Genomic DNA, 27504 nt, shown 5'->3' on the forward strand with positions numbered 1-27504 from the left:
CCACCTCTACACAGACGACACCATTCTGTATACCTCTGGCCCTTCTTTGGACACTGTGTTAACTAACCTCGAGACGAGCTTCAATGCCATACACCTTTCCTTCCGTGGCCTCCAACTGCTCTTAAATGCAAGTAAAACTAAATGCATGCTACTGAACCGATAGCCCGCACCTGCCCGCCCGTCCAGCATCACTACTCTGGACGGTTCTGACTTAGAATACGTGGACAACTACAAATATCTAGGTGTTTGGTTAGACTGTAAACTCTCCTTCCAGACTCACATTAAGCATCTCCAATCCAAAATTAAATCTAGAATCGGCTTCCTATTTCGCAACACAGCATCCTTCACTCATGCTGCCAAACATATGAGGGTAAAACTGACTATCCTACCGATCCTCGACTTTGGCGATGTCATTTACAAAATAGCCTCCAACACTCTACTCAACAAATTGGATGCAGTCTATCACAGTGCCATCCGTTTTGTCACCAAAGCCCCATGTACTACCCACCACTGTGACCTATACTCTCTCGTTGGCTGGCCCTCGCTTCATACTCACCGCCAAACCCACTGGCTCCAGGTCATCTACAAGTCTCTGCTTGGTAAAGCCCCGCCTTATCTCAGCTCACTGGTCACCATAGCAGCACCCACCTGTAGCACGCGCTCCAGCAGGTATATCTCACTGGTCACCCCCAAAGACAATTCTTCCTTTGGCCGCCTTTCCTTCCAGTTCTCTGCTTTCAATGACTGGAACGAACTGCAAAAATCACTGAAGCTGGAGACTCATATCTCCCTCACTAGCTTTAAACACCAGCTGTCAGAGCAGCACACAGATTACTGCACCTGTACATAGCCCATCTGTAAATAGCCCATCCAACTACCTCATCCACATACTGTATTTATTTATCTTGCTCCTTTGCACCCTAGTATCTCTACTTGCACATTCATCTTCTGCACATCTACCATTCCAGTGTTTAATTGCTTATTGTAATTACTTTGCTACCATGGCCTATTTATTGCCTTAGCTCCCTTATCCTACTGTATTATTGACTGTATGTTTGTTTATTCCATGTGTAACTTTGTGTTGTTGTTTGTGTCGAACTGCTTTGCTTTATCTTGGCTAGTAGTTGATAGCGGTTGTCAATGCAATGGCTGGCAAACTACTATAATTCCTTTTCACAAAAAATATTGAACACAGACAAAAGAGATTATTACTTTCAAGTAGATCGTTTTCGTTTCATTTACTTCATCTTCTCTTTCTCATGTGGGGTGCTAATTCCTGAGATTTGATTGATGGAACAATCCAGCCAATGATTAGGCTGTTGTGGTTTTGGCAGAGGGAAATTATTGGTCAAGAGTAAAAGGTGCTGCCCCCACAGTGCTAATCATATTTTCACTAGCAAATATCTTTCCACAAAACTGCAAGTGTATTTGCAAGTGTATTTCTGATTCACAGCAGAATATTCATACTCGGAAATGGATTTGTAATAATTCTGAAAATAAATTATACTTGCAAATCTTATTGAATGTATTCAAATGTCAAATTACACATTTGCGAATCAGATTTACAACCACAAATCTCAGTTTGCGACCACGAAATTCAAAATACAAACTCACGTAGTTCTGTCATTAGAATCCCATACTTTGCACGCCACTGGAGAGAAGAGCAGAAAAATATGCCAATATGCAAATACTGAAAACCTGGCAGACAATAGATAAACATGTAATGGAAAGTTAGATTTCAGAGAGGGCTCTGCTAACTGCGGTTGATGGGGATTCAGTCTGTGTCCAGGGATGACGTTCCAGCCAAAGAATGCTGCAGATTTCGGTTCAGACTACATTAAACTCAAACTGAGAAGCCAGTTTATTAGTAAAACTCCAGTGACTGGAGTTTACTCATTTCACAAGAGAGCAGAAACAAAACGTCAAACCCCAGGAAAGGTGGGCCCTAGTGAGTGTATGTGGTTTTCCTATGCTCTCATGTCCTACCCATCACAAGGATTTCACTGGGGGCCCAATGCAGAGATTATAAATAAAAATATAAATCAAACTATCTGAGATTGCTGAAAAAAAAACATAAAAACTAGCTGTTCTTATTCTACCAAGGTACACACAGCATCCCATTTCCTCTCAAAACATTCCTTCCAACTTTGCAAATGGGATCATTACTGTATCTGACTCAGTGTAGTTTCCATCTCTCTGTCCTCTCACTCCCTCCCATTCTCTCTCTTCCTACTGTCTGTAAAAGCATCAAGTCATGGTTTTCTTGAATTTCTCTCCAAGTGGGAGTATTGACTACATGGCATGATACTGATTAGACCAAAATGGACGTCAGCCAAAAACAACTTCCACCATTATAAACTCATTATCATAATGTGCTTAACCTGTGAAAACAGTGAATGAAGTAAACTTCCCATCGTTTGTGATGAAATATAAATTAGATAGTGGGCACTGGGCAGTTGCAATCACTCACCCGTATAACAAGGACAAAGGGACAACATTGGGCAAAACAGCCAGACCCTGATGTGTGAAAGTGTGATGATGACTGATTAGTGTTTTTTCAAGCTATCGAGAGATGCTTGACAGATGCGTGGACTTGCGAGTCCTCATGACTCATTGAACCAACACATGACACTCCCGCAAACAGGCACACACACACACACACACACACACACACACACACACACACACACACACACACACACACACACACACACACACACACACACACACACACACACACACACACACACACACACACACACACACACACACACACACACACACACACAACGAATGAAACACACTCCTTTGTTCAACTTGCAAGTTTTTATAAACCTAATCAGAGAATGGGACACAGACGGCCATTGTAGAGTAGCAATACCTTCCAAGGCCAAGTTGGAAAAGCATATTCACCGATTCATCCTCATGTCACTACCATGTTGATCATTGCTGACTGACTCAGCATGTTGTCCATCACAGGATAATATGAGTTGGCATGGCTTCCTTCCGTTAGGTCTGCTCCTTGAACGTCACTTCATCTGCATGTATGTAACACTTCTAATTCTAAAAGTATGTACAGTTGAAGTCGGAAGTTTACATACACTTAGGTTGGAGTCATTAAAACTTGTTTTCAACCACTCCACACATTTCTTGTTAACAAACTATAGTTTTGGCAAGTCGGTTAGGACATCTACTTTGCATGACAAGTAATTTTTCCAAAAATTGTTTACAGACAGATTATTTCATTTATAATTCACTGTGTCACAATTCCAGTGGGTCAGAAGTTTACATACACTAAGTTGACTGCACCTTTAAACAGCTTGGAAAATTCCAGAAAATGATGTCATGGCTTTAGAAGCTTCTGATAGGCTAAGTGACATCATTTGAGTCAATTGGAGGTGTACCTGTGGATGTATTTTCAAAACGCCTGAAGGTACCATGTTCATCTGTACAAACAATAGTACGCAAGTATAAACACCATGTGACCATGCAGCCGTCATACCGCTCAGGAAGGAGACACGTTCTGTCTCCTAGAGATGAACGTACTTTAGTGCGAAAAATGCAAGTCAATCCCAGAACAACAGCAAAGGACCTTGTGAAGATGCTGGAGGAAACAGGTACAAAAGTATCTATATCCACAGTGAAACGAGTCCTATGTCGACATAACCTGAAAGGCCGCTCAGCAAGGAAGAAGCCACTGCTCCAAAACCGCCATAAAAAAGCCAGACTACGGTTTGCAACTGCACATGGGGACAAAGATCATACTTTTTGGAGAAATGTCCTCTGGTCTGATGGAACAAAAATAGAACTGTTTGCAATTCACAAAATAGATAGCATCATGAGGCAGGACAATTATTAGGATATATTGAAGCAACATCTCAAGACATCAGTCAGGAAGTTAAAGCTAAAGTTTTCTAAATGGACAATGACCCCAAGCAAACTTCCAAAGTTGTGGCAAAATGGCTTAAGGACAACAAAGTCAAAGTATTGGAGTGGCCATCACAAAGCCCTGACCTCAATCCCATAGAAAAAGCATGTGCGAGCAAGGAGGCCTCCAAACCTGACTGTTACATCAGCTCTGTCAGGAGGAATGGGCCAAAATTCACCCAACTTATTGTGGGAAGCTTGTAGGAGGCTACCTGAAACATTTGACCCAAGTTAAACCATTTAAAGGCAATGCTACCAAATATTAATTGAGTGTATGTAAACTTCTGACCCACTGGGAATGTGATGAAAGAAATAAAAGCTGAAATAAATAATTCTCTTGACTATTATTCTGACATTTCACATTCTTAAAATAAAGTGGTGATGGATGCTAACTGAACTAAGACAGGGAATTTTTACTAGGATTAAATTGTGAAAAACTGAGTATAAATGTATTTGGCTAAGGTGTATGTAAACTTCCGACTTCAACTGTATATCTGTGGTTCTGTTGATGTCTAGTCCATGACGTCAACTTCTATGTCATGCTTTTGACTGCAACAGTACCTCAGCAAACAGTCCTGAGCTCAGAGTCTACAGGGGCAGGAAACAATGACATCAGAGAGAGAGAGGGAGAGGGAGAGGGAGAGGGAGAGGGAGAGGGAGAGGGGGTGAGTGTGAGAGAGGAGAGGAGGTAGAGAGAGAAGGAAAAAGGGGTGAGTAAGAGAGAGAATGTGTCAGTGTGTATGTGAGAGGGAGAGAGAGAGAGAGAGAGAGAGAGAGAGAAATGCTGTGTTCCAGAAGGCTCTCTAGGTACACATGGAAACAGATTTTTATACTACACCCAGCTTCATGCCTTCATTCTCCCGCTCTTCCTTTAGACTTGTAACATTCTGAACCCCTCCTAAACCTTCTTAGATGTCTAACATACACAGCTACAGTCTGGAAGCTAGAAAATAAATCACTTTTGCATGCTTTAAAATACTTTTATCATCTCAAATTTACAGTAGGTGGAGACTGCATTGACATTTATTTAAAAAATGGGTATCGGTAGGCGAAAGGGGGAGGGAAAGAGGTGGAGAGACACTAAGACAGTGAGAGTAGCCTACCCAGCCTTTATTGCCCCAGGACCTTTGAAGAGTAATGCATTCCAAACAAGCTATCACAGTATGTTTTTTATAAGATTCATTTCCTGTGGTCTGAGCATGTTGGTGTTGGCAAACTGCCCTATTATAATAACAGTGGATGTCGCCTGTGTAAAGTGATTTCCCATAAGCACAATGATGACTGTGTATAGTGCAGAGTTTTAGGGGTGTTGGGAACTAGCTTTTAAACTTGAAAATATGAAATATCCTTATTCATGGTACCGAAGAAGAGGGGAATGTATGATGTTTACATTCTACCAGGATATGTTATTGTCAGACATCAGGGATCCTATGGGAGGAGAAGAGACACAGTCTGGTACGTGTCAACATGACAGCTGTGAGTTGGGGAGGAGTGAGCACTTTGGGGCAGAGGTCAAGTTAGATGAAGTGAGGAAGAACATATACATCTTCTGGTTAGCAACAGGGGTGTATTGGCTGTTCAGATGTGTAGGAGGGGCTCAGCATGGGAGAAAGGGTTAAATCCAGAGCTTGTGTGAAAATGTTCCTTGTCTTATGCAACTGTATGACCAATGAGTGAATAGAGTTGGTTTAAACTATACTAATTGTCCGTGAGGTTCATTTAGAACCTAACATGTCCCATTGAAGTGGGACTTGAACCAATGACCCTGTGGTTATAGCAAGTGCAAACGCCTGTACCATAGAAGTCCAGCAGATCTCGTTTTGTAGGTTCCTACAGTACTTTCACTCTGTCAAGGCGTATGGATCATATCACTATCACCAGCTGCAAACAGGCTGCGATAGACATTAGACTTAAACAAAGTGTTCTCCTTTTCGGTCTAAAGGTAGCAAACCTGTGACATTTAGAATAAATACTACTATAGCATTTGGGAACTATGGAGTAACCCATCTGGCTTTGGTTGGCCAATGACTGCTTGAACAACCCTCTGACCTGATCTTAAAAACTGCAGTGTTAGGGTGTATGCTATGCTGTATGCACAGTTTACAAGGAGTGTGGGAGAAGTTTAAAACAGTATTACTATGCAAAAGCACCTCCAATTGCTTGTTAAGTGTAATTTGTCTACCCTTTTGAAAAGGTAAACTAATGTGCTCCGAGGCCTCAGGGTTAAACATGTTTTTATTTTTTTAGTATTATTCATTTTTTTAACCTTTATTTAACTAGGCAAGTCAGTTAAGAGCAATTTCTTATTTACAATGACAGCCTACCCCGGCCAAACCCGGACGACGCTGGGCCAATTGTGTGCCGCCCTATGGGACTGAGATCCAGTGCCTTAGACCGCTACGCCACTCGGGAGCCCACGGTTTTAATAGTGCCTGCCTCGCTCTACTCCACCCTAATATCCCACTGCATGAGGTGAGGTCTCCTTTCAGGACTACAGACAGACAGAACTGGTGGAGGCCCAATTCTTTCCCCATAAATGAATTGACGTTTGTTACAGTACCAGTGGAATTCATATCAAGCCAAATATAGTAACAAAAACAAAAAACTCTCATTGCTTGAATATGAAGACAACACTATAAAAAAAATATTGATGAGAAACCATTGTGTCTGGCTCTACTGTAGATAGAAGCAACAGGTGCTGTCTGGTTGGATCTCAGATCGGCTTCTCTTGTCCTCCACTCTGGCTTGGCTAGAGGACGCCAAAGCCTCTTTATTAGAAAAAACACGTGAGCGTGACGCATGGGTTGGCGCGCTCTGCATCTGTCTTTATTTTCTTTGAAAACACATCCAGACAGGTCTGTTAGTAGCGAAAGAGCGAGACATGGTGCACCTGGAAAGAAAAATCACTCTTATCCAGAGCAACTTACAGTCGTGAGTGTGTACATTTTCAGACTTTTTTCAAACCCACAACCCTGGCGTTGCAAATGCAGTACCTGAGGCACAGATGGTCTTCAGCCTAACGGATGTGAACGGGCCTGATGTCAAAGGTGTTAAGGTGCTCCATGGCAGACACTCTCTCTAACCTGCCTGGCTTCTCTCCTCTCTATTACCTCTCCTTCTCCGGCAGAGGAGAGGTTTGAGCCACATTACAGCTCTGTCTGTTTGTCTGGTCTACCCATGTGCATGACTGAGTCACATATTCCTGAACAGAAGGAAAGACACCCTCACAACAGGTCAATAAACTAGAGCGGCAGTGACATATCTGGCAAACAAGCCAATACACTGGAGTTGTGCTTAGGGATGTAATAGTGGAGGACTGGCAACACTCAGGTCTTCATACACTGTGTCCATATTTAGTCACACAGAAGCTGGTTTGGAGCTGTGAATCTGAAGTGAAGCAGAGAACCCGGGCTCCCTTCAGGGCGTGAAACACAAATGGCTCAAATATGCAGAACTGGAGGAGATATTTACTTATTTCATCACACTTTGTATAACCCACAAGCCATCACATGGAAGCCATCACATGGAAGCCATCACATGAAGGGACAATGGGGAGTGTAAAGTAGTATGACAACAATGATATGTGTAGAAATCAGGGTTGGGTTCAAATCCATTTCACCTCCGTCAGTTCAGGAGATAATTTTAGCCTCTATAGTAAGTGTGAAGAGACAGGACAGGTCAGCTATGTGTGATTCACTGATGTGGGGTTGAAATACACACGCGATGGCTAAATGTCTCATCTTTCCACTGTACAAAATGTGCAGGGTTGGGATTCATTTAGGAACTACACTGTTCTAGTGTGAAGAATAACTTCCAATTTAACAGACTGGAATTGAACCTGGCACCCTGAACCCTTGTACAAGTCTTAATTACACTGTCAAAGGACGCCCTCAAGTGGTAAAGCTATAAAACTACGAGAGAAACCCCATCACTGCTGAAGCTTTAGGATAGGGTTCCCCAACTGGCAGCCCGTGGGTGGTTTAATTTGGCCACAAAGTTTTCTGAGCAAAAATAAATACAAAAGAAAAATCGTATATTTTTTTAAATTGTTGGACATGACTGTAAAAACACCAGGAAATCAGCTCCAAGTGATTTTAATTTAAGAAAATTGTTCCCAAGTATTTCCACGTATAATACAGAGACACTTGATCATACACAAATGTAAGCAAGGTTTGAAATGATGATGTTTCAGTCAAATATTATATCCATTTGGGATTCTTGTGGTCAATTTGCAGTCTATAAATGATTTGTATTTATGTTCCGGGCCCCCTGACCATGCGCTCAAGAAAATAAAATAAAATAATCAGGCTGTGTCTGAATCTGGTTGAATCTGCTTTAGGGGGTGTGTCTATGTGAACACAGACGTTGGAGTCCTCTAGCCGAGTCCTGCTAGGAGCAAACTGAACCTGTTTGTGGACCCCTTAACAATCCCTTTCTGTTGTTGAAGCGTGAGTAGGCCTAGAATCAGTAGTATCTCCACAAAACTGGGGAACAGTCTAGACCAGAGGTTCTTAAACCGTTTCAGCTCCAGACCCAAATGAGAAATGTACTGTCCTTGAATGACCCAAATGAAGAGGAAATGGTGTGTGATTTTAACTGTTTACTCATAACTCACTATCCACCTATCACATGCTCAGGCCCTCTTTCGGTCCCGACCCAAGCTTAAGAAACCCTGGTCTACGCAGGTCACTTAAGTGTTTCTAAAAATAGCATTGAAAAAGGCAAACTGAGACTAATAAATCACAGCACAGAGAAAAAAATAACAAGCAAATGGCTGTGTTTTAAATGGCATTTATTTAAGTTTCTCCATACAATACATTACTGTACATCAGCACATTTTTCTGAAATAACTCATTATAAAATAGGGCTTCTACAATCAAGGTACAGTCATAGAATGCTTTCGGGGACAAATGACGACAACAGCAACAGTAGAACACCTTCATATAAAGCGCAAGAGATTAAGGAAGTGATTTGTTATATTCAGTACCATGCATGCTGCCTATAGACCCGTTTTCTATTGGTTCTGAACTGAGATCTAACCGGTGAAAATAAAATAGGACCTCACGGGTGGAAACATTTGCACGGAATTCAAGCCAAAACCTTGATTTGGGAATGCAAATCCAATTTGGAGGAGCAGCACAATGTTCCTGTATGATCCTGACATGGTCAAAGGTGGGAACAATCACCAATACAACAGCGAAAGTGGATACTGTCGCAGCCACAAGAACATTTGCTTATCATTAACATAGTCAACATGGAGTGGATCTGCAGTCAGGCTGATATAAAGCCATGTGGATCAAGCATGTGTCATTTGAAATAGAATACATAGCCTTCCAGCTTCAGCATTAGTTCACTAGTGTTTCAGGTGTGGAATACACAGGGAGTTTGTGTCTAACAACGGAAAGAGAAAAGATTAGGCCTGCAGTTATATGAAGTGAGAAGCCATTGTCCTTGTCAACAGACATCCAAAAGAAGAGAAAGAGAAGATTTGTCTCAAGTCTTGAGGTAAGCAATGTTTTTCTTATCCACTCTACCCAGCACAGCCAGAAGAGGACTGGCCACCCCTCAGAGCCTGGTTCCTCTCTACCCAGCACAGCCAGAAGAGGACTGGCCACCCCTCAGAGCCTGGTTCCTCTCTACCCAGCACAGCCAGAAGAGGACTGGCCACCCCTCAGAGCCTGGTTCCTCTCTACCCAGCACAGCCAGAAGAGGACTGGCCACCCCTCAGAGCCTGGTTCCTCTCTACCTAGCACAGCCAGAAGAGGACTGGCCACCCCTCAGAGCCTGGTTCCTCTCTACACAGCACAGCCAGAAGAGGACTGGCCACCCCTCAGAGCCTGGTTCCTCTCTACCTAGCACAGCCAGAAGAGGACTGGCCACCCCTCAGAGCCTGGTTCTTCTCTACCTAGCACAGCCAGAAGAGGACTGGCCACCCCTCAGAGCCTGGTTCCTCTCTACCTAGCACAGCCAGAAGAGGACTGGCCACCCCTCAGAGCCTGGTTCCTCTCTACACAGCACAGCCAGAAGAGGACTGGCCACCCCTCAGAGCCTGGTTCCTCTCTACCCAGCACAGCCAGGAGAGGACTGGCCACCCCTCAGAGCCTGGTTCCTCTCTACACAGCACAGCCAGAAGAGGACTGGCCACCCCTCAGAGCCTGGTTCCTCTCTACCCAGCACAGCCAGAAGAGGACTGGCCACCCCTCAGAGCCTGGTTCCTCTCTACCCAGCACAGCCAGAAGAGGACTGGCCACCCCTCAGAGCCTGGTTCCTCTCTACACAGCACAGCCAGAAGAGGACTGGCCACCCCTCAGAGCCTGGTTCCTCTCTACCCAGCACAGCCAGAAGAGGACTGGCCACCCCTCAGAGCCTGGTTCCTCTCTACCTAGCACAGCCAGAAGAGGACTGGCCACCCCTCAGAGCCTGGTTCCTCTCTACCCAGCACAGCCAGAAGAGGACTGGCCACCCCTCAGAGCCTGGTTCCTCTCTACCCAGCACAGCCAGAAGAGGACTGGCCACCCCTCAGAGCCTGGTTCTTCTCTACCTAGCACAGCCAGAAGAGGACTGGCCACCCCTCAGAGCCTGGTTCCTCTCTACCTAGCACAGCCAGAAGAGGACTGGCCACCCCTCAGAGCCTGGTTCCTCTCTACCCAGCACAGCCAGAAGAGGACTGGCCACCCCTCAGAGCCTGGTTCTTCTCTACCTAGCACAGCCAGAAGAGGACTGGCCACCCCTCAGAGCCTGGTTCTTCTCTACCAAGCACAGCCAGAAGAGGACTGGCCACCCCTCAGAGCCTGGTTCCTCTCTACCTAGCACAGCCAGAAGAGGACTGGCCACCCCTCAGAGCCTGGTTCCTCTCTACCTAGCACAGCCAGAAGAGGACTGGCCACCCCTCAGAGCCTGGTTCTTCTCTACCTAGCACAGCCAGAAGAGGACTGGCCACCCCTCAGAGCCTGGTTCTTCTCTACCTAGCACAGCCAGAAGAGGACTGGCCACCCCTCAGAGCCTGGTTCCTCTCTACCTAGCACAGCCAGAAGAGGACTGGCCACCCCTCAGAGCCTGGTTCCTCTCTACACAGCACAGCCAGGAGAGGACTGGCCACCCCTCAGAGCCTGGTTCCTCTCTACCCAGCACAGCCAGAAGAGGACTGGCCACCCCTCAGAGCCTGGTTCCTCTCTACCTAGCACAGCCAGAAGAGGACTGGCCACCCCTCAGAGCCTGGTTCCTCTCTACACAGCACAGCCAGGAGAGGACTGGCCACCCCTCAGAGCCTGGTTCTTCTCTACCTAGCACAGCCAGAAGAGGACTGGCCACCCCTCAGAGCCTGGTTCCTCTCTACCTAGCACAGCCAGAAGAGGACTGGCCACCCCTCAGAGCCTGGCTCCACTTTAGGTTTCTTCCTAGGTTCCTGCCTTTCTAGAGAGTTTTTCCTAGCCACCGTGCTTCTACATCTGCATTAATTGCCGTTTGGGGTTTTAGGCTGGGTTTCTGTATAGCACTTTGTGACATCTGCTGATGTAAAAATTGCTTTATTTATAAATAAATCTGACTGATTTCAATAGAATACCCTACTAACAATCACACAGTAACAATCACCTTTTGTACTTCATGATTCACACACCAAACTGGAACAAGCACTTCTGCAAAAATAAAATAACTTTGTGTATCTTCCCAATCTGAAATACAGGTTCAGTTAAATTACATTACTTGAGTAAATGTTTCAGATTAACAAGGGCTATGATGAGATTATAGCTGCAGAGATAGAGGCCCTGTTCTTTCGAGGTCGGTTAAAAATACAACACAGACAAAGCCTAATAGTCACCTAGCAACACTCACACTGTACACACCTCCAGCATTCTAGAAGAGTGCACATTTAGCTGACTAACAAAAACACTTACACTTGGCAACAAAAAAACTTTTTTGAAAATGGGGGGTATATGTGGATAGTGATGTGCTTGTAAATAACCCAATAAGACAAGATAGGCTACATATTGTAGCTGATCATGTCCACACCTATAGATGTTTATATCATGTTTCTAGATGTGTACACTTTAACCCCTGACCCAGTGATACATCCAACCTGATGATCTGCTCTTAGAGAGAGGACCCTCCTGCTTGTTCTGCTTTCATCCCAGAAGACAAAGATCATATTTAAGAACCGGCTACTGAAGATCTACAAGTACCTCACAAAACATGGATCCACTGAGTAGCTCTACTAACTACATGTCTGTTGTGGAGGGGATGTTGTGATTGTACTGTAGTAACAGCACCGACGCTAAAAGACTGTAAATCAGACCACATGACCAAGAGAAACAAGCTTTACAAGCAAGGTAAAACAACAAGGAAGCTACAGTACCGGTGCTACCTGAACATGCTACTGATTGTGACTGCAGAGGTACGCTCCCCTGTCATACTGTATCATCACACACACACACACACCAGTATTATTATTGTGATCTCTGACAGAGTTGGGATTGCTTACTTAGCACCTTCATAGAGACACACCTTCAACTGTTCTCATCACTATCAATTTATCATTTAGAAAAAGATCATCTCTGGACACTAACCTTTAGGAAGGCACGTGTGTAATTTGTGTGCACTATCGATCGAGTCAGATAACACACACGACTGACATTACTCTGGCACTGGTCAATCAACTCCAGTTGGATGCTCTGTAACGGAATGCATGTAGAAAACCTCCCAGACGACTTCTATCACTGATCAGACTAAACCAGCCAATAGCTGTTGGCTTGACTGACCAGTCTAAATGCTCATCTCAAATGAAACCCTATTTACTACGTGAAATCCCTATTCACTACGTATAACCCTATTCACTACGTGAAATCCTTATTCACTACGTAAAACCCTATTCACTACGTGAAACCCTATTGACTACGCAAAACCCTATTGACTACGCAAAACCCTATTGACTACGCGAAACCCTATTCACTACGCAAAACCCTATTCACTACATTAAACCCTATTCACTACGCAAAACCCTATTCACTACGCAAAACCCTATTCATTACGTATAACCCTATTCACTACGTGAAATCCCTATTCACTACGTAAAAACTTATTCACTACGTGAAATCCCTATTCACTACGCGAAACCCTATTGACTACGCGAAACCCTATTGACTACGCGAAACCCTATTGACTACGCGAAACCCTATTGACTACGCAAAACCCTATTGACTACGCGAAACCCTATTCACTACGCGAAACCCTATTGACTACGCGAAACCCTATTCACTACGCGAAACCCTATTGACTACGCAAAACCCTATTCACTACGCGAAACCCTATTCACTACGCGAAACCCTATTCACTACGCGAAACCCTATTCACTACGCGAAACCCTATTCACTACGCGAAACACTATTCACTACGCAAAACCCTATTCACTACGTAAAACCCTATTCACTACGCAAAACCCTATTCACTACGCAAAACCCTATTCACTACGCAAAACCCTATTCACTACGCGAAACCCTATTCACTACGCAAAACCCTATTCACTACGCAAAACCCTATTCACTACGCGAAACCCTATTCACTACGCGAAACCCTATTCACTACGCGAAACCCTATTCACTACGTGAAACCCTATTCACTACGCGAAACCCTATTCACTACGCGAAACCCTATTCACTACGCGAAACCCTATTCACTACGCGAAACCCTATTCACTACGCAACACCCTATTCACTACGCGAAACCCTATTCACTACGCGAAACCCTATTCACTACGCGAAACCCTATTCACTACGCGAAACCCTATTCACTACGCGAAACCCTATTCACTAAGTGAAACCCTATTCACTACGTAAAACCCTATTCACTACGTAAAACCCTATTCACTACACGAAACCCTATTCACTACGTGAAACCCTATTCACTACGTAAAACCCTATTCACTACGTAAAATCCTATAAACTACATTAAACCCTATTCACTAAGTAAAACCCTATTCACTACGTGAAACCCTATTCACTACGTGAAACCCTATTCACTACGTGAAACCCTATTCACTATGTAAAACCCTATTCACTATGTGAAACCCTATTCACTACGTGAAACCCTATTCACTACGTAAAACCCTATTCACTACGTAAAACCCCATAAACTACATTAAACCCTATTCACTACGCGAAACCCTATTCACTACGTGAAACCCTATTCACTACGTAAAACCCTATTCACTACGTAAAACCCTATTCACTACGTGAAACCCTATTCACTACGTAAAACCCTATTCACTACGTAAAAACCCTATAAACTACATTAAACCCTATTCACTACGCGAAACCCTATTCACTACGTGAAACCCTATTCACTACGTGAAACCCTATTCACTACGTAAAACCCTATTCACTACGTAAAACCCTATTCACTACGTGAAACCCTATTCACTACGTAAAACCCTATTCACTACGTAAAACCCTATTCACTACGTGAAACCCTATTCACTACGTAAAACCCTATTCACTACGTAAAACCCTATAAACTACATTAAACCCTATTCACTAAGTAAAACCCTATTCACTACGTGAAACCCTATAAACTACGTAAAACCCTATTCACTACGTAAAACCCTATAAACTACATTAAACCCTATTCACTAAGTAAAACCCTATTCACTACGTAAAACCCTATAAACTACGTTAAACCCTATTCACTAAGTAAAACCCTATTCACTACAGTGAAGATGGTCAACAGTAGAACTCTATACAGGGAACAGGGAATCATCGTCTTCCTGAGTTTCTTAGCAGAAGAAGTCCCTCTCATTCTGCCACTATCATCAAGTGCTATATCCATAATATAATATATCATTTTCATTTACAGTATCATTTCATGTATTGTTATGGCATCTATCCCTTAGGAAAGGACTAAAATAGTTTTTCAATTATTAAAAAATATATCCCCCAAACAACTAGGGGCTCTGGGCCTATTTAACCTGCACTGGGACAGACAGGAACCATCCGAGCCCAGACACACACACATCAGCCTATTTAACCTGCACTGGGACAGACAGGAACCATCCGAGCCCAGACACACACACACATCAGCCCATTTAACCTGCACTGGGACATACAGGAACCATCCGAGCCCAGTCACACACACATCAGCCTATTTAACCTGCACTGGGACCGAGACAGGAACCATCCGAGCCCAGACACACACACATCAGCCTATTTAACCTGCACTGGGACTGACAGGAACCATCCGAGCCCAGACACACACACATCAGCCTATTTAACCTGCACTGGGACTGACAGGAACCATCCGACCCCAGACACACACACATCAGCCTATTTAACCTGCACTGGGACTGAGACAGGAACCATCCGAGCCCAGACACACACACCAGCCTATTTAACCTGCACTGGGACAGACAGGAACCACCTGAGCCCAGTCACACACACATCAGCCTATTTAACCTGCACTGGGACTGAGACAGGAACCATCCGAGCCCAGACACACACACATTAGCCTATTTAACCTGCACTGGGACAGACAGGAACCATCCGAGCCCAGACACACACACATCAGCCTATTTAACCTGCACTGGGACTGAGACAGGAACCATCCGAGCCCAGACACACACCCCAGCCTATTTAACCTGCACTGGGACAGACAGGAACCACCTGAGCCCAGTCACACACACATCAGCCTATTTAACCTGCACTGGGACAGACAGGAACCATCCGAGCCCAGTCACACACACATCAGCCTATTTAACCTGCACTGGGACTGAGACAGGAACCATCCGAGCCCAGTCACACACACATCAGCCTATTTAACCTGCACTAGGACTGAGACAGGAACCATCCGAGCCCAGTCACACACACATCAGCCTATTTAACCTGCACTGGGACTGAGACAGGAACCATCCGAGCCCAGACACACACACATCAGCCTATTTAACCTGCACTGGGACAGACAGGAACCATCCGAGCCCAGACAGACCCAGACACAGACACACACACTACCTATTTAACCTGCACTGGGACAAGAACCATCCGAACCCAGACACACACATATCGACCTGACAACATACAGAAACACAGGCCTCACTGTTCCAACTCCCTATAGCCAACACACACCTTAATCTCCATACCTAGTGCACGCACACACAGTTCTGCTGACAGTAGAAGACAGTCAATGACCCTACACCCTTCCAAAACTCTACTAGGGCTGCAGACAGATAGAAGCCCTGGGGTTTGGCAGCTTCTGATTTAGCCTCAATAAACCAACTATGATTGGATGATTAGTAGAATCAGGTGTGCTACTGCTTGTCTGGAGCAAAGCCTGCACCCACACCAGTCCTTGAAACGCTAACCTTTCATTCTCTCTCTCTATTTAATGACATCTTCTATTCATCCATCAGTCCCATGCCACACCGACAAGTACTTCTGTTGGGAGAGGAGTCAGTGACTCCATACAAACTGTTCTGACAGCAGTTTTACAGCATCAATGGGAAAGGACCGCAGGGAGTGGGTCAAAGCTTGGTGGGGTCCCTACACACACAACTGACACAAACACACTCTCTCTCTAGCTCAGACTAGTCTAGCCGTACACACAGACTCTCTGTGTGTCAGATGAGCCTGGCCTCTCCCTCCATGTTTAGTGGTAGCTCACACACTCCAGTGAAGTGCATCTCCTTGCCCCTGGTTCCCTCAGACCTGGCCCCTCTCCCCCCCAGGCAGGGTGAGGGTCGCTGGGCCGTGGGATCCGGGTACGTCCTCTCCCTCAAGAAGACGTCCAGTCGACGCAGCATCTGCTTGGGGTTCTTTTTGGCAAACAGCTCCACTTCTGGAGGGGAGCAGAGGCACAGTGGGGAAGTGATTGTGTTCCAGAGGGATGTTAACAACTGGACTCGGTTAAGCCTGGAGTACAAACAAAGTGAGTTACCTTTCAGGACGAAGCCGGAGTCAGAGATGGTCTTCTGCTGGCTCTTCCACAGCTGGTAGAGGTGCAGGAACGTGGCAACGTAGAACTCATTCAACACCCCCACTACCTGCTGTCGACGGTTACACTCCCTGAAGCACCACACAAAGAAGAACACACAAACAAATTAGGATTTCACTCTTGTGTCTGTCTGTGTCTGTCTGTCTGTCTCTGTCTGTCTGTCTGTCTCTCTGTCTCTGTCTGTCTGTCTCTGTCTGTGTCTGTCTCTGTCTGTGTCTGTCTCTGGCTCTGTCTGTGTCTGTCTCTGTCGTAGAGGAGTAGGGCAGGACACTTACTTGGAGAGGGCCTCTTCTCTGAGTGCATGCAGGGCGATACAGGTCATATTGATGGACATCACACAGAAAGGAAAGTTCTAGAGAAAGATTGAGCAGAAAGAGTAGAGGTTTGTAAATAGACTATTAAATGTGTGATTGCGTACTTGAATACTGTCCCCACTTCTTTGAAATTGCCCTCACCTGAACAGTTTGTGGCCCGTGTGTGTATGTACCTGTGTGGGGTGCTGGGACAGCTTGAAGATGTCTCTGGCTAAAGGCAGCGTCTCAGGGTCCATTACCAGGTACAAGGCATGCATCAGCCCCAGGAAACCTGTACCACGCAGGTCTGTGGCTGGGTCCGTACCTACACAGAAAACATACACACACAAATACACAGACACACACGTTGTCATTTCAGTGTTTTGTTCATTTCTTTATAAAATATACATCTTTTCAACTGTAATCAATAATGATTTAGTCTAAAAAGGTGGGGTGCTAAGCTGACATATGAAATTGTTTTAAGATGGTCATACTAGATCATTTAGCTATTTGATTTGGAATTTGAGGTATAAAAAGATTTATTTAAAAAATGATTTTTTATAAAATATTGATTTTGGCCTTTACTATTAAAGCCTGTAGAAACATTGAATAACATTCATTAATGGCAAAAAAAGGACAGTATAAAAATGTATCATAATAAACTTTATACGTTTTGAAGTGTCTGCCCTAAATCTAGGATATAAAAAAATATATATTAAACCCTTTTTTGGGGAGGCACAAAACTCCCTTCATACATCCATTTGTTTTTTAAAACCTCTACCGGTTACCTTCAGACAAGTCACCGGTGACACTTGTGGGGGTTGTAGAGCAAAACGGAGAACACCATGTTCATGAAAGTCTCATCTTTCTATTGGCTGGGTATAATAGTTTTCTACGCCAAACAGTTCAGACGCTACAGACTTTATGTGAGAAGACCGATTTTCAGGATGTCTCACAGTCTGACGAACACCGCTCTAGTTCTGCCACCTTTCACCACAGATGTCTCACGGTCTGACGAACACCGCTCTAGCTCTGCCACCTTTCACCACAGATGTCTCACAGACTGACGAACACCGCTCTAGCTCTGCCACCTTTCACCACAGATGTCTCACAGACTGACGAACACCGCTCTAGTTCTGCCACCTTTCACCACAGATGTCTCACGGTCTGACAAACACCGCTCTAGCTCTGCCACCTTTCACCACAGATGTCTCACGGTCTGACGAACACCGCTCTAGCTCTGCAACCTTTCACCACAGATGTCTCATGGTCTGACGAACACCGCTCTAGTTCTGCCACCTTTCACCACAGATGTCTCACGGTCTGACGAACACCGCTCTAGCTCTGCCACCTTTCACCACAGATGTCTCACAGACTGACGAACACCGCTCTAGTTCTGCCACCTTTCACCACAGATGTCTCACGGTCTGACAAACACCGCTCTAGCTCTGCCACCTTTCACCACAGATGTCTCACCGTCTGACGAACACCGCTCTAGCTCTGCCACCTTTCACCACAGATGTCTCACAGACTGACGAACACCGCTCTAGTTCTGCCACCTTTCACCACAGATGTCTCACGGTCTGACAAACACTGCTCTAGCTCTGCCACCTTTCACCACAGATGTCTCACCGTCTGACGAACACCGCTCTAGCTCTGCCACCTTTCACCACAGATGTCTCACAGTCTGACGAACACCGCTCTAGCTCTGCCACCTTTCACCACAGATGTCTCACAGACTGACAAACACCGCTCTAGCTCTGCCACCTTTCACCACAGATGTCTCACGGTCTGACGAACACCGCTCTAGCTCTGCCACCTTTCACCACAGATGTCTCATGGTCTGACGAACACCGCTCTAGCTCTGCCACCTTTTACCACAGATGTCTCATGGTCTGACGAACACCGCTCTAGTTCTGCCACCTTTTACCACAGATGCGGAAGTGCGACACTGGCAGATGTGGAGGATTGAAACGCATCCAATACAAAACAGATATCTCTTAAATGGAAAGATTTTTGATGGAGATGTTTTTTTTTACATTTAATTTAAATTGATGCGCCGGTGCGTCAATCGACTCTAGAGGGTTTTCATCTCTGTGTGAGCGTGGCATCTAGTAAAGCAGTGGTCACCCACTGGTCGATTGACATTCCTATTCGATTACCAAACATTTCTGTAAAAAACCTAACGATAAAGCCTTATGTTGCTATTTTTTGATTAGCTTTGCGCTGTTGGCAGTAGGTGCAATTGATTCAACAGCCCTCTGCAGTTTCCTCACACATTAGACTGTAAAAAGAAGCCTTGAGCGCACAGCAAAGTTGATACTATGAGATATCAAAACCATGACTAGAGACAGACTCAACGAAAACTGCCAAGAGCTGCTGTTTTTATGAGTGAGTTCATGTTTAAGTTGTTATTATTCAGCACTGTCAAGACCTTGTTCCAACACTTTTATAAGTCATAAAATGTGCGTTCTCCCTACTTCTACTCACGCTACAACCAGCACTGCAGCTGCAGTGAATGAAGTGTTCGATAAGCTTACGCTGTTATTATTAGCGGCTTGAGTCTTGGAACAGCCTTCATTTCTCAGAGCAAGTATTGACTGACGAGTTTCAGAAGAAAGTTATTTGTTTCTGGCCATTTTGAGCCTGTAATCGAACCCACAAATGCTGATGCTCCATATACTCAACTAGTCTAAAGAAGGAAAGTTTTATTGCTTCTTTAATCAGGACAACAGTTTTCAGCTGTGCTAACATCATTTCAAAATGGTTTTCTAATGGTCAATTAGCCTTTTAAAATGATAAACTTGGATTAGCTAACACAACGTGCCATTGGAACACAGGAGTGATGGTTGCTGATAATGGGCCTATGTAGATATTCCATTAAAAATCAGCCGTTTCCAGCTACAATAGTCATTAACAATGTCTACACTGTATTTCTGATCAATTTGATGTTATTTTAACGGACAAAAAATGTGCCTTTCTTTAAAAAACAAGGACATTTCTTAGTGATCCCCAAACGTTTTAATGGTAGTGTGTATATATGTATTTACAACAAATTATTTTTTACCAGTGTGATCATACCAAAAATGTTGAAGTATAATTTCTAAATGGTCTGAGAAGTACAACATTGGCAAGCCAATATGCAGTGATAATGTATTGGGCTTATAGCTTACTGCACAAACCTCATTGCTACAGAACTGTTTTTAATTGGTTATTGTTGCGTAGGCTTATAGCTTACTGCACAAACCTCATTGCTACAGAACTGTTTTTAATTGGTTAATGTTGCGTAGGCTTATATTTTTTAAGTTATGTAAAAAGAAAATCTGAGCGGTAGATCTCGGCTTGCATTTTGACTCGGAACGTGATGTTGACTCAGAAAAGGTTGGTGACCTCTGAAATAAAGTATGATGCAGGAGACGTCTCTCACCCTGAAAGCCCACATTCTCCCAGTGTGTGCCGAACCGAGGACAGTCCAGCTTACTGCCTGTCAGCCTCTTATAGATGGTCTGTAGAACACGCAGGTGTACAGCCTGACTGTTATCCAGAGAACCTACAGAGGAACACACACACACACACACACAATCGATCTCTTATTGTCTGCAAATCTCATCTCTCGCCCTCGCTCTTAAACACGCACACACACACTCTCTCTCTCTTACACTGTGCGATGGCAAAGACCAGGTCCCTCTCCTCCAGTAGTTCCCGGTGAAGTCGCGGCGGGCCGAACAGGAAGTGTGTGAAAGTGGCCAGACCCGTCCTGCGAATGGTGGGCTGGATCTTCTTCTACAGAGAGAGATATGGGACAAAATACAAACTGAAACTGAAAAATGTTCTCAATTGATGGTGAGAGTGAGAACCTACAATGTAGTCCTCAAACCCCCATACACAGACAGACAGACAGACGGACCTTACCAGCAGCTCTCCAAGGTCTGTAGTCTGGAAGTGCTGCAGCGCCTCGTTAAAGGAGATGAGAGGGGTGGGACTGGACTCCTCACTGACCACTGGATACACACAGGTTAATAACAGACTCATTTACAACATAGAATGGAGGATTTATGATCATGGGGTTGGAACCAAAATTATTGTCCAATCATTTCGTTATGAAGTCCAGTCCCACACATTCCAGGGATTTTCTTTCTTTTTATTATTTTCTACATTGTAGAATAATAGTGAAGACATCAAAACTATGAAATAACACATATGGAATCATGTCGTAACCAAAATATATTTTAGATTCTTCAAAGTAGCCACCCTTTGCCTTGATGACAGCTTTGCACACTTAGCCTTCTCTCAAGTTTTTCCAACAGTCTTGAAGGAGTTCCCACATATGCTGAGCACTTGTTGGCTGCTTTTCCTTCACTCTGCGGTACAACTCATCCCAAACCATCTCAACTGAGTTGAGGTCAGGTGATTGTGGAGGCCTGGTCATCTGCACTCCATCACTCTCCTTCTTAGTCAAATAGAATTTACACAGCCTCCCACTAAGCGCAAACCAGATGGGATGGCGTATCGCTGCAGAATGCTGTGGTAGCCATGCTGGTTAAGTGTGCCTTGAATTCTAAATAAATCACAGACAATGTCAACAGCAAAGAACCCGCACGCCATCACACCTCCTCCTCCATGCTTCACGGTGGGAACCACATGCAGAGATCATCCGTTCACCTACTCTGCATCTCACAAAGACACAGTGGTTGGAACCAAAAATCTCAAATTTGGACTGATCAAACCAAAGGACAGATTTCCACGGATTTCCATGTCCATTGATTATGTTTCTTGGCCCAATCAAGTCTCTTCTTCTTCTTGGTGTCCTTTAGGAGTGTGTTCTTTGCAGCAATTCGACCATGAAGGCCTGATTCACGCAGTCTCCTCTGAACAGCTGATGTTGAGATGTGTCTGCTACTTAAACTTGGGCTGCAATTTCTGATGCTGGTAACTTTAATGAATTTATCCTCTGCAACAGAGGTAAGTCTGGGTCTTTCTGTCCTGTGGCGGTCTTTATGAGAGAAAGTTTCATCATAGCGCTTGATGGTTTTTGCAACTACACTTGAAGAAACTTTTAAAGTTCTTGAAATTTTCCAGATTGGCTGACCTTTATGTCTTAAAGTAATGATGGACTGTCGTTTATCTTTGCTTATTTGAGCTGTTCTTGCTTTAATATGGACTTGTTTTTTTTTTACCAAATAGGACCATCTTCTGTTTACCACCCCTACCTTGTCACAACACAACTGATTGGCTCAAACACATTGAGGAAAGTAATTACACAAATGTACTTTTAATAAGACACACCTGTTAATTGAAATGCATTCCAGGTGACTACCTCGTGAAGTTGGTTGAGAGAATGCCAAGAGTGTACAAAGTTCTCACCGAGGCAAAGGGTGGCTACTTTGAAGAATCTCAAACAAAATATATGTTGATATGTTTAACACTTTTTGGTTTCTACATGATTCCATGTGTTATTTCATAGTTTTGAGGTCTTCACTATTATTCTACAATGTAGAAAACAATACAAACAAAGAAAAACCCTGGAATGAGTAGGTGTGTATTTTTTAAAACATTTAGCTCAACATTAAATTACTTCAGATAGAGAAGCTTGCTATGGAGCAGTAAAGCTATTTACATAAATTGGACAAACGAGTGTAGAGCGCGAGATGCAATGGAAATGTTGCAGGTGGGGAGAGATAGAGAGAGGGTGGAACCAAGCTTCCTCCTCCACCCTCTCTCCCCATGTGCAACATTTACAATGCATCTCGCTCCCTACACTTGTCTGTCCACCACGCATGGAAACAACTAACTTGAACGCAGCATAGCAAGCTGCTCTATCCGCACTGATTGGTGAAGTCATTTAATGAGCTAAATATAAAATAAATATGGATTTTACAGGTTAAAATAGGAACGACAAACATTTTTGGGGTTCGAACCGGTTCAAAACTTTATTTCGCAGGTCAGAATAGTGGAACAGAACAAAATAAATGATGGTTCTGTTCAGAACGAATGATTCGGAAATGATTTAGGTTCCAACCCATTAAGAGACAAAAATACTTTACAATTTACATTTAAAACATTAACAAAGACATTTACAGACTTATGTATAAAAATCAAACACAAATACAGACACACAAATGACAGGGGAAGAGAAATACAGGTACAGCTTTCAGGCAGCCAGGGAGTAGGGAGATGTTGCCCCTAACAACAACTCACCTGGTTGGATACTCTCTAGAGCCTCCCACTCCTCTCTAGCCTGCTCCACATCCGCACTCTCCCCTGAAAACACCCACAGGTGAGGAGAACACAACACAGACACAGCTAACCTGCAACAAAATACGCAGGTGAGGAGTAATCGTTCAGCCATGTTGATATGGTGACCCCCTCTAGCACTACACAAACGATTCAAATAATCAGCTGGATGATGAGTTTGTTATTTGAATCAGCTGTGTAGTCCTGGGGGGGTAGACCCGAGCTTTGGGGGAAACCCTGTTCTAGACCATGACATATAATATAATATATAACCATATAATATACTGCCCCCCCTCATCTCTCCAACCTCGCTCCTGAGGGGACGTGCTAGGGAGGCCTGGTAGCTAGGATATATGGTTGTTCCTTTGTCTTACTTTCTGTCTTGGGTTGCTTTCCTCCTGCTGCCAGGGACTGCAGAAGGCCATTCTGCTTCAGAGCTGAAATCTAGACGAATCACAATAAAATATATAATATATGTAAACACAGACACTCTAATAGAAAGAGAACAGTGACAGTGGTGCTGTGATGGATGGTTTCGGTCACATTTTTTACATCATGAGGGCCAGTATAGAGCAACTCACTGGCAGAGATTTGAGCACTGAACTACTGTTGCCGTGCTCTTTGACACTATGACCTGGCGTCAGTCCATTCATCACCTGGGAATACAGAAACAACAGCTTTACTAACAGGTTACACAACACAAAACAACAGCTTTACTAACAGGTTACACAACACAAAACAACAGCTTTACTAACAGGTTACACAACACAAAACAACAGCTTTACTAACAGGTTACACAACACAAAACAACAGCTTTACTAGCAGGTTACACAACACAAAACAACAGCTTTACTAACAGGTTACACAACACAAAACAACAGCTTTACTAACAGGTTACATAACACAAAACAACAGCTTTACTAACAGGTTACACAACACAAAACAACAGCTTTACTAACAGGTTACATAACACAAAACAACAGCTTTACTAACAGGTTACACAATGCAATAGTGATGGGGAGGGTTCATAGTTACATATCACAATATTATTTTGGGAACAATATTATATTATATGTGACTCCAAGTATCAATTTGTTAAAAACAAACTGTAGGTAGCGTTAGCTAGCACAAGTTGGCTGTACCGGCGCCAAAACTCCCTTATTTTTCATCCAATAGCTTATTCTCCATCTTCTTCTTAAATAGTGAGTCAACATGTTTTCAGCACTTTTATTTCCATGACTGATCAAAACTAGTTTTCTCACGCTCTCTCGTCTCTCTGCAGCAAACATATAGTTAGCAATATGTTTGGAACATCAAATCGCAATACATAGAGAATCTCAATACATATTGCATCGGCACCTAAGTATTGTGATAATATTGTATGGTGAGGTCTCCGGTAATTCCCAGCCCTATAATGCAGCATAGAACAGCAGGACTAAAAAACTACCAGTCCATAACGCTGACAACACAAGAGGTATATACAACAATTCCTTCTTAATAAACATATCTCTAAACGGGATCCTCTGGTCAGTTGTTGTACTCACAGGTTTGTGGTTGGAGTGGCCATTGGTTAGCTCCTCTGTCTCTTTACATTCATGATGGAACACACCATTCAGACCCTGGGGGGGGGGCAGCACAGAACAAGAGGCATCATCAGACACAGATTCAGACACACACACAGCACCAGAGAAAAGAGTGCAGGGCCGTCTCTGTGGAATTAGATGCAGCAGAGGATCAGCCGGTAGCCTTCTCACCTGGGCAGGGTGGCACAGTGCCAGGGCAGACAGACAGGTAGACACTGCAGGGAGATTATTGCTAAGCAGAGAGCGAACTGTTAGTGGACACCTTTTTATTTCCCCATGTAAACACTCTAGAGGGGAAGCTGCTTCATGACTTCCTCCTTCACTCACTAAAACAAAAGGGGATTAAAAACAGAAGGGAGAGGGAAAGTCCCCTAAACAACACACATTTTAAGGATGTGTCAATAGATAGACACAGAGATACCTGCAGTTAATTAGGTCCCCCAAAAGGGAACTCAGCCATGCGCACCTGAGAAATAGATGTGTATACAGTACTAGGAGGTTTTACTGTGAAGCAGATGGAAACTTGCTGCAGTAACAGGTCTATGTGCAATCTGATCGAATACCACCACACCCAAACCGTCTACACCTGTGATGGTATCACACAGCCAGTATCCAGGTAACGTGAACAGATCAAACAGACTGCAACCAAGGCCAAAATGTTGATTTGGAATTTGACTGATACGGTTCCATTTCATTGTATACAGCTGGTGAGACTGCCAATCACATAGTTTACACACAGTTTAAACTCCTTTAACAGGTTAGGCTATGCAAGGTTAAACCACCTACCTCTGTGTGTGCTGTGACACCACTGTCCCCTTCCATGGCATGAGTGTGTGTGTCTGTGTGTGACTCTGTAATCCCTGTTCTACCCTTTAAAGCCTTTCCCCCCAGAATGAGGCAGTCAGAAGAGGTATTGGGAAGACCCCCATGTCTGCTGTGTCCCTTTCCACAAATACTACTTGTCAAACGTCCTCTTCCTTCCTCTCGCTCTCTCGGTCCAGAGTAGTCAACAGGTAGATCTCATTGAATACATTTTGTTTTGCATCCTGCCCCATTAGAGGGGCTGTAGAGCTGGGTATGGACACTGCTGATCTAGGGTGGCCTCTCTCTTTCCCAGCTGCTTCATTGCTTTGACACTCAATGTTGGCACCTCACATCCACAATATAACAATGCTCAAACCAAGGTGGGGTGAGTCTTGGTGAAGTGTGCCTTCCCCTTGACAAGATCCAACCAATAGGGGGCACTCATGACATGGTATGTCAAACTGGTTGTCATGGATATCTGCAATTTGGGGCAGAAAAAAATAAGGTGGGTAGCTCATAAATATAATGCCAAAAGCGAAATTATAATTGTTCATAAACACTGATCAATGATGTTCTATTTTCTTTGGGGAAAGTATCCAAACTCATTGAATGATTATCTAGCTATAGTACATAGAATCGTTGTCCAACTAATGGCCAACGTGAGCTACTGTAGCTAGTGCCAAAAGATCAACTCACACCCTACACAAAAAAAGTGGTTAGTTTAAGAAAAACGTTAAGGTACAATCTGAATCTTGATTAACGTTCCCAATAACTGACATAGCTAAGCTAACTACCGGTATGCTGTAGGAAGCTACGTGGGCTGACCACTGAGCGGGGCTGACAGGCTATCTGCTAGTTAGTCTACAGTACATCAACTGTTAACAGATCCCAGCATTGTTTTTAATGTCAGGTCAATCTTGTTATTTATCTACATACATCATGAATGCATGTTTTCTTTTGGTTGCATATAATTTGTGCGAAGACAGGCAACTGGCTATTATCTAACTCAACAACTGTCATCCAGCTAGCCTTTTTCCACAATCATGCAATCTGTTTCCACAAGCATATCACAAACTACAGTAGCTACTGGCCTTCTGGAGACTAAAAAAACGTTTGATATTTTAGATTTCCCTCAGTTTCTTAAACATTCATCTAACAACAGCGATTGTCTATATCATAGTTTATTACTATTGATTTTACCTCAGTTTCTCTCCCTCCAATCTCAGTTTCCCTTCCCCCTTTCCACAGTTAACGTCAAGTGCATTCTGGGAATTGTGGTTTCCTGCCCTGCCTGTGCTGGTTCCTTTTCGATTACGTCATGGTTAAAGCTAACCCAGGGATACGTTTCCCAGAATGGACCTTGATTGTATTGTTAGCAATTTATGGTAATATAAAAACGTATATAACCATAACGCACCTGTCCTGTAAAGTGGCCAGAAATAAAGTTTGTGATAATATATATGTACAAATGTTTTTTTTCAAATCCAAATGTGTATATAAAATACATGTTTTTGAATATTACGTATAAAAGTACCATGTATGTAAAAATGTATTTACAACAAAAATGTATTTAACAAATAAACGTTTGTCCTCCGAAGAGGGGTGGTGGTGGATTGGCCAGTGTTACGCACGCCTCTATGAAGAGGGAACGCAACACCCTGCTACAACTAAACTCTCCGTGAAGTGAAAAA

The 27504-nt window shown here is 43.8% G+C and overlaps 1 protein-coding gene across 2 annotated transcripts; it reads right to left on the reverse strand.

Annotated features, from left to right (window-relative positions):
* Positions 1-16304: 16304 nt before the first annotated feature.
* On the reverse strand, positions 16305-27137 carry LOC110536317 (ELMO domain-containing protein 3). 2 transcript variants are annotated; one of them, XM_021622049.3, is made up of 13 exons: positions 27014-27137; positions 25796-26291; positions 24971-25045; positions 24008-24082; positions 23801-23870; positions 23391-23453; positions 21105-21193; positions 20852-20975; positions 20620-20742; positions 17387-17517; positions 17175-17251; positions 16843-16970; positions 16305-16743 (listed from the first exon to the last, which is right to left on the reverse strand). In XM_021622049.3, the coding sequence occupies exons 2-13, from the start codon at positions 25829-25831 to the stop codon at positions 16526-16528; spliced, it is 1209 nt and encodes a 402-aa protein (XP_021477724.1). In that variant the 5' UTR covers positions 25832-26291; positions 27014-27137; the 3' UTR covers positions 16305-16525. The 2 variants fall into 2 exon arrangements, with proteins under 2 accessions (XP_021477724.1, XP_021477725.1); XM_021622050.3 differs by having other exon boundaries at positions 25181-26291; positions 27014-27102.
* Positions 27138-27504: the final 367 nt, after the last annotated feature.

The sequence above is a fragment of the Oncorhynchus mykiss genome, chromosome 11 (genome assembly GCF_057628025.1).
Source record: "Oncorhynchus mykiss isolate SJ-2025 chromosome 11, ASM5762802v1, whole genome shotgun sequence".
NCBI classification, from domain to species: Eukaryota; Metazoa; Chordata; class Actinopteri; order Salmoniformes; family Salmonidae; genus Oncorhynchus; species Oncorhynchus mykiss.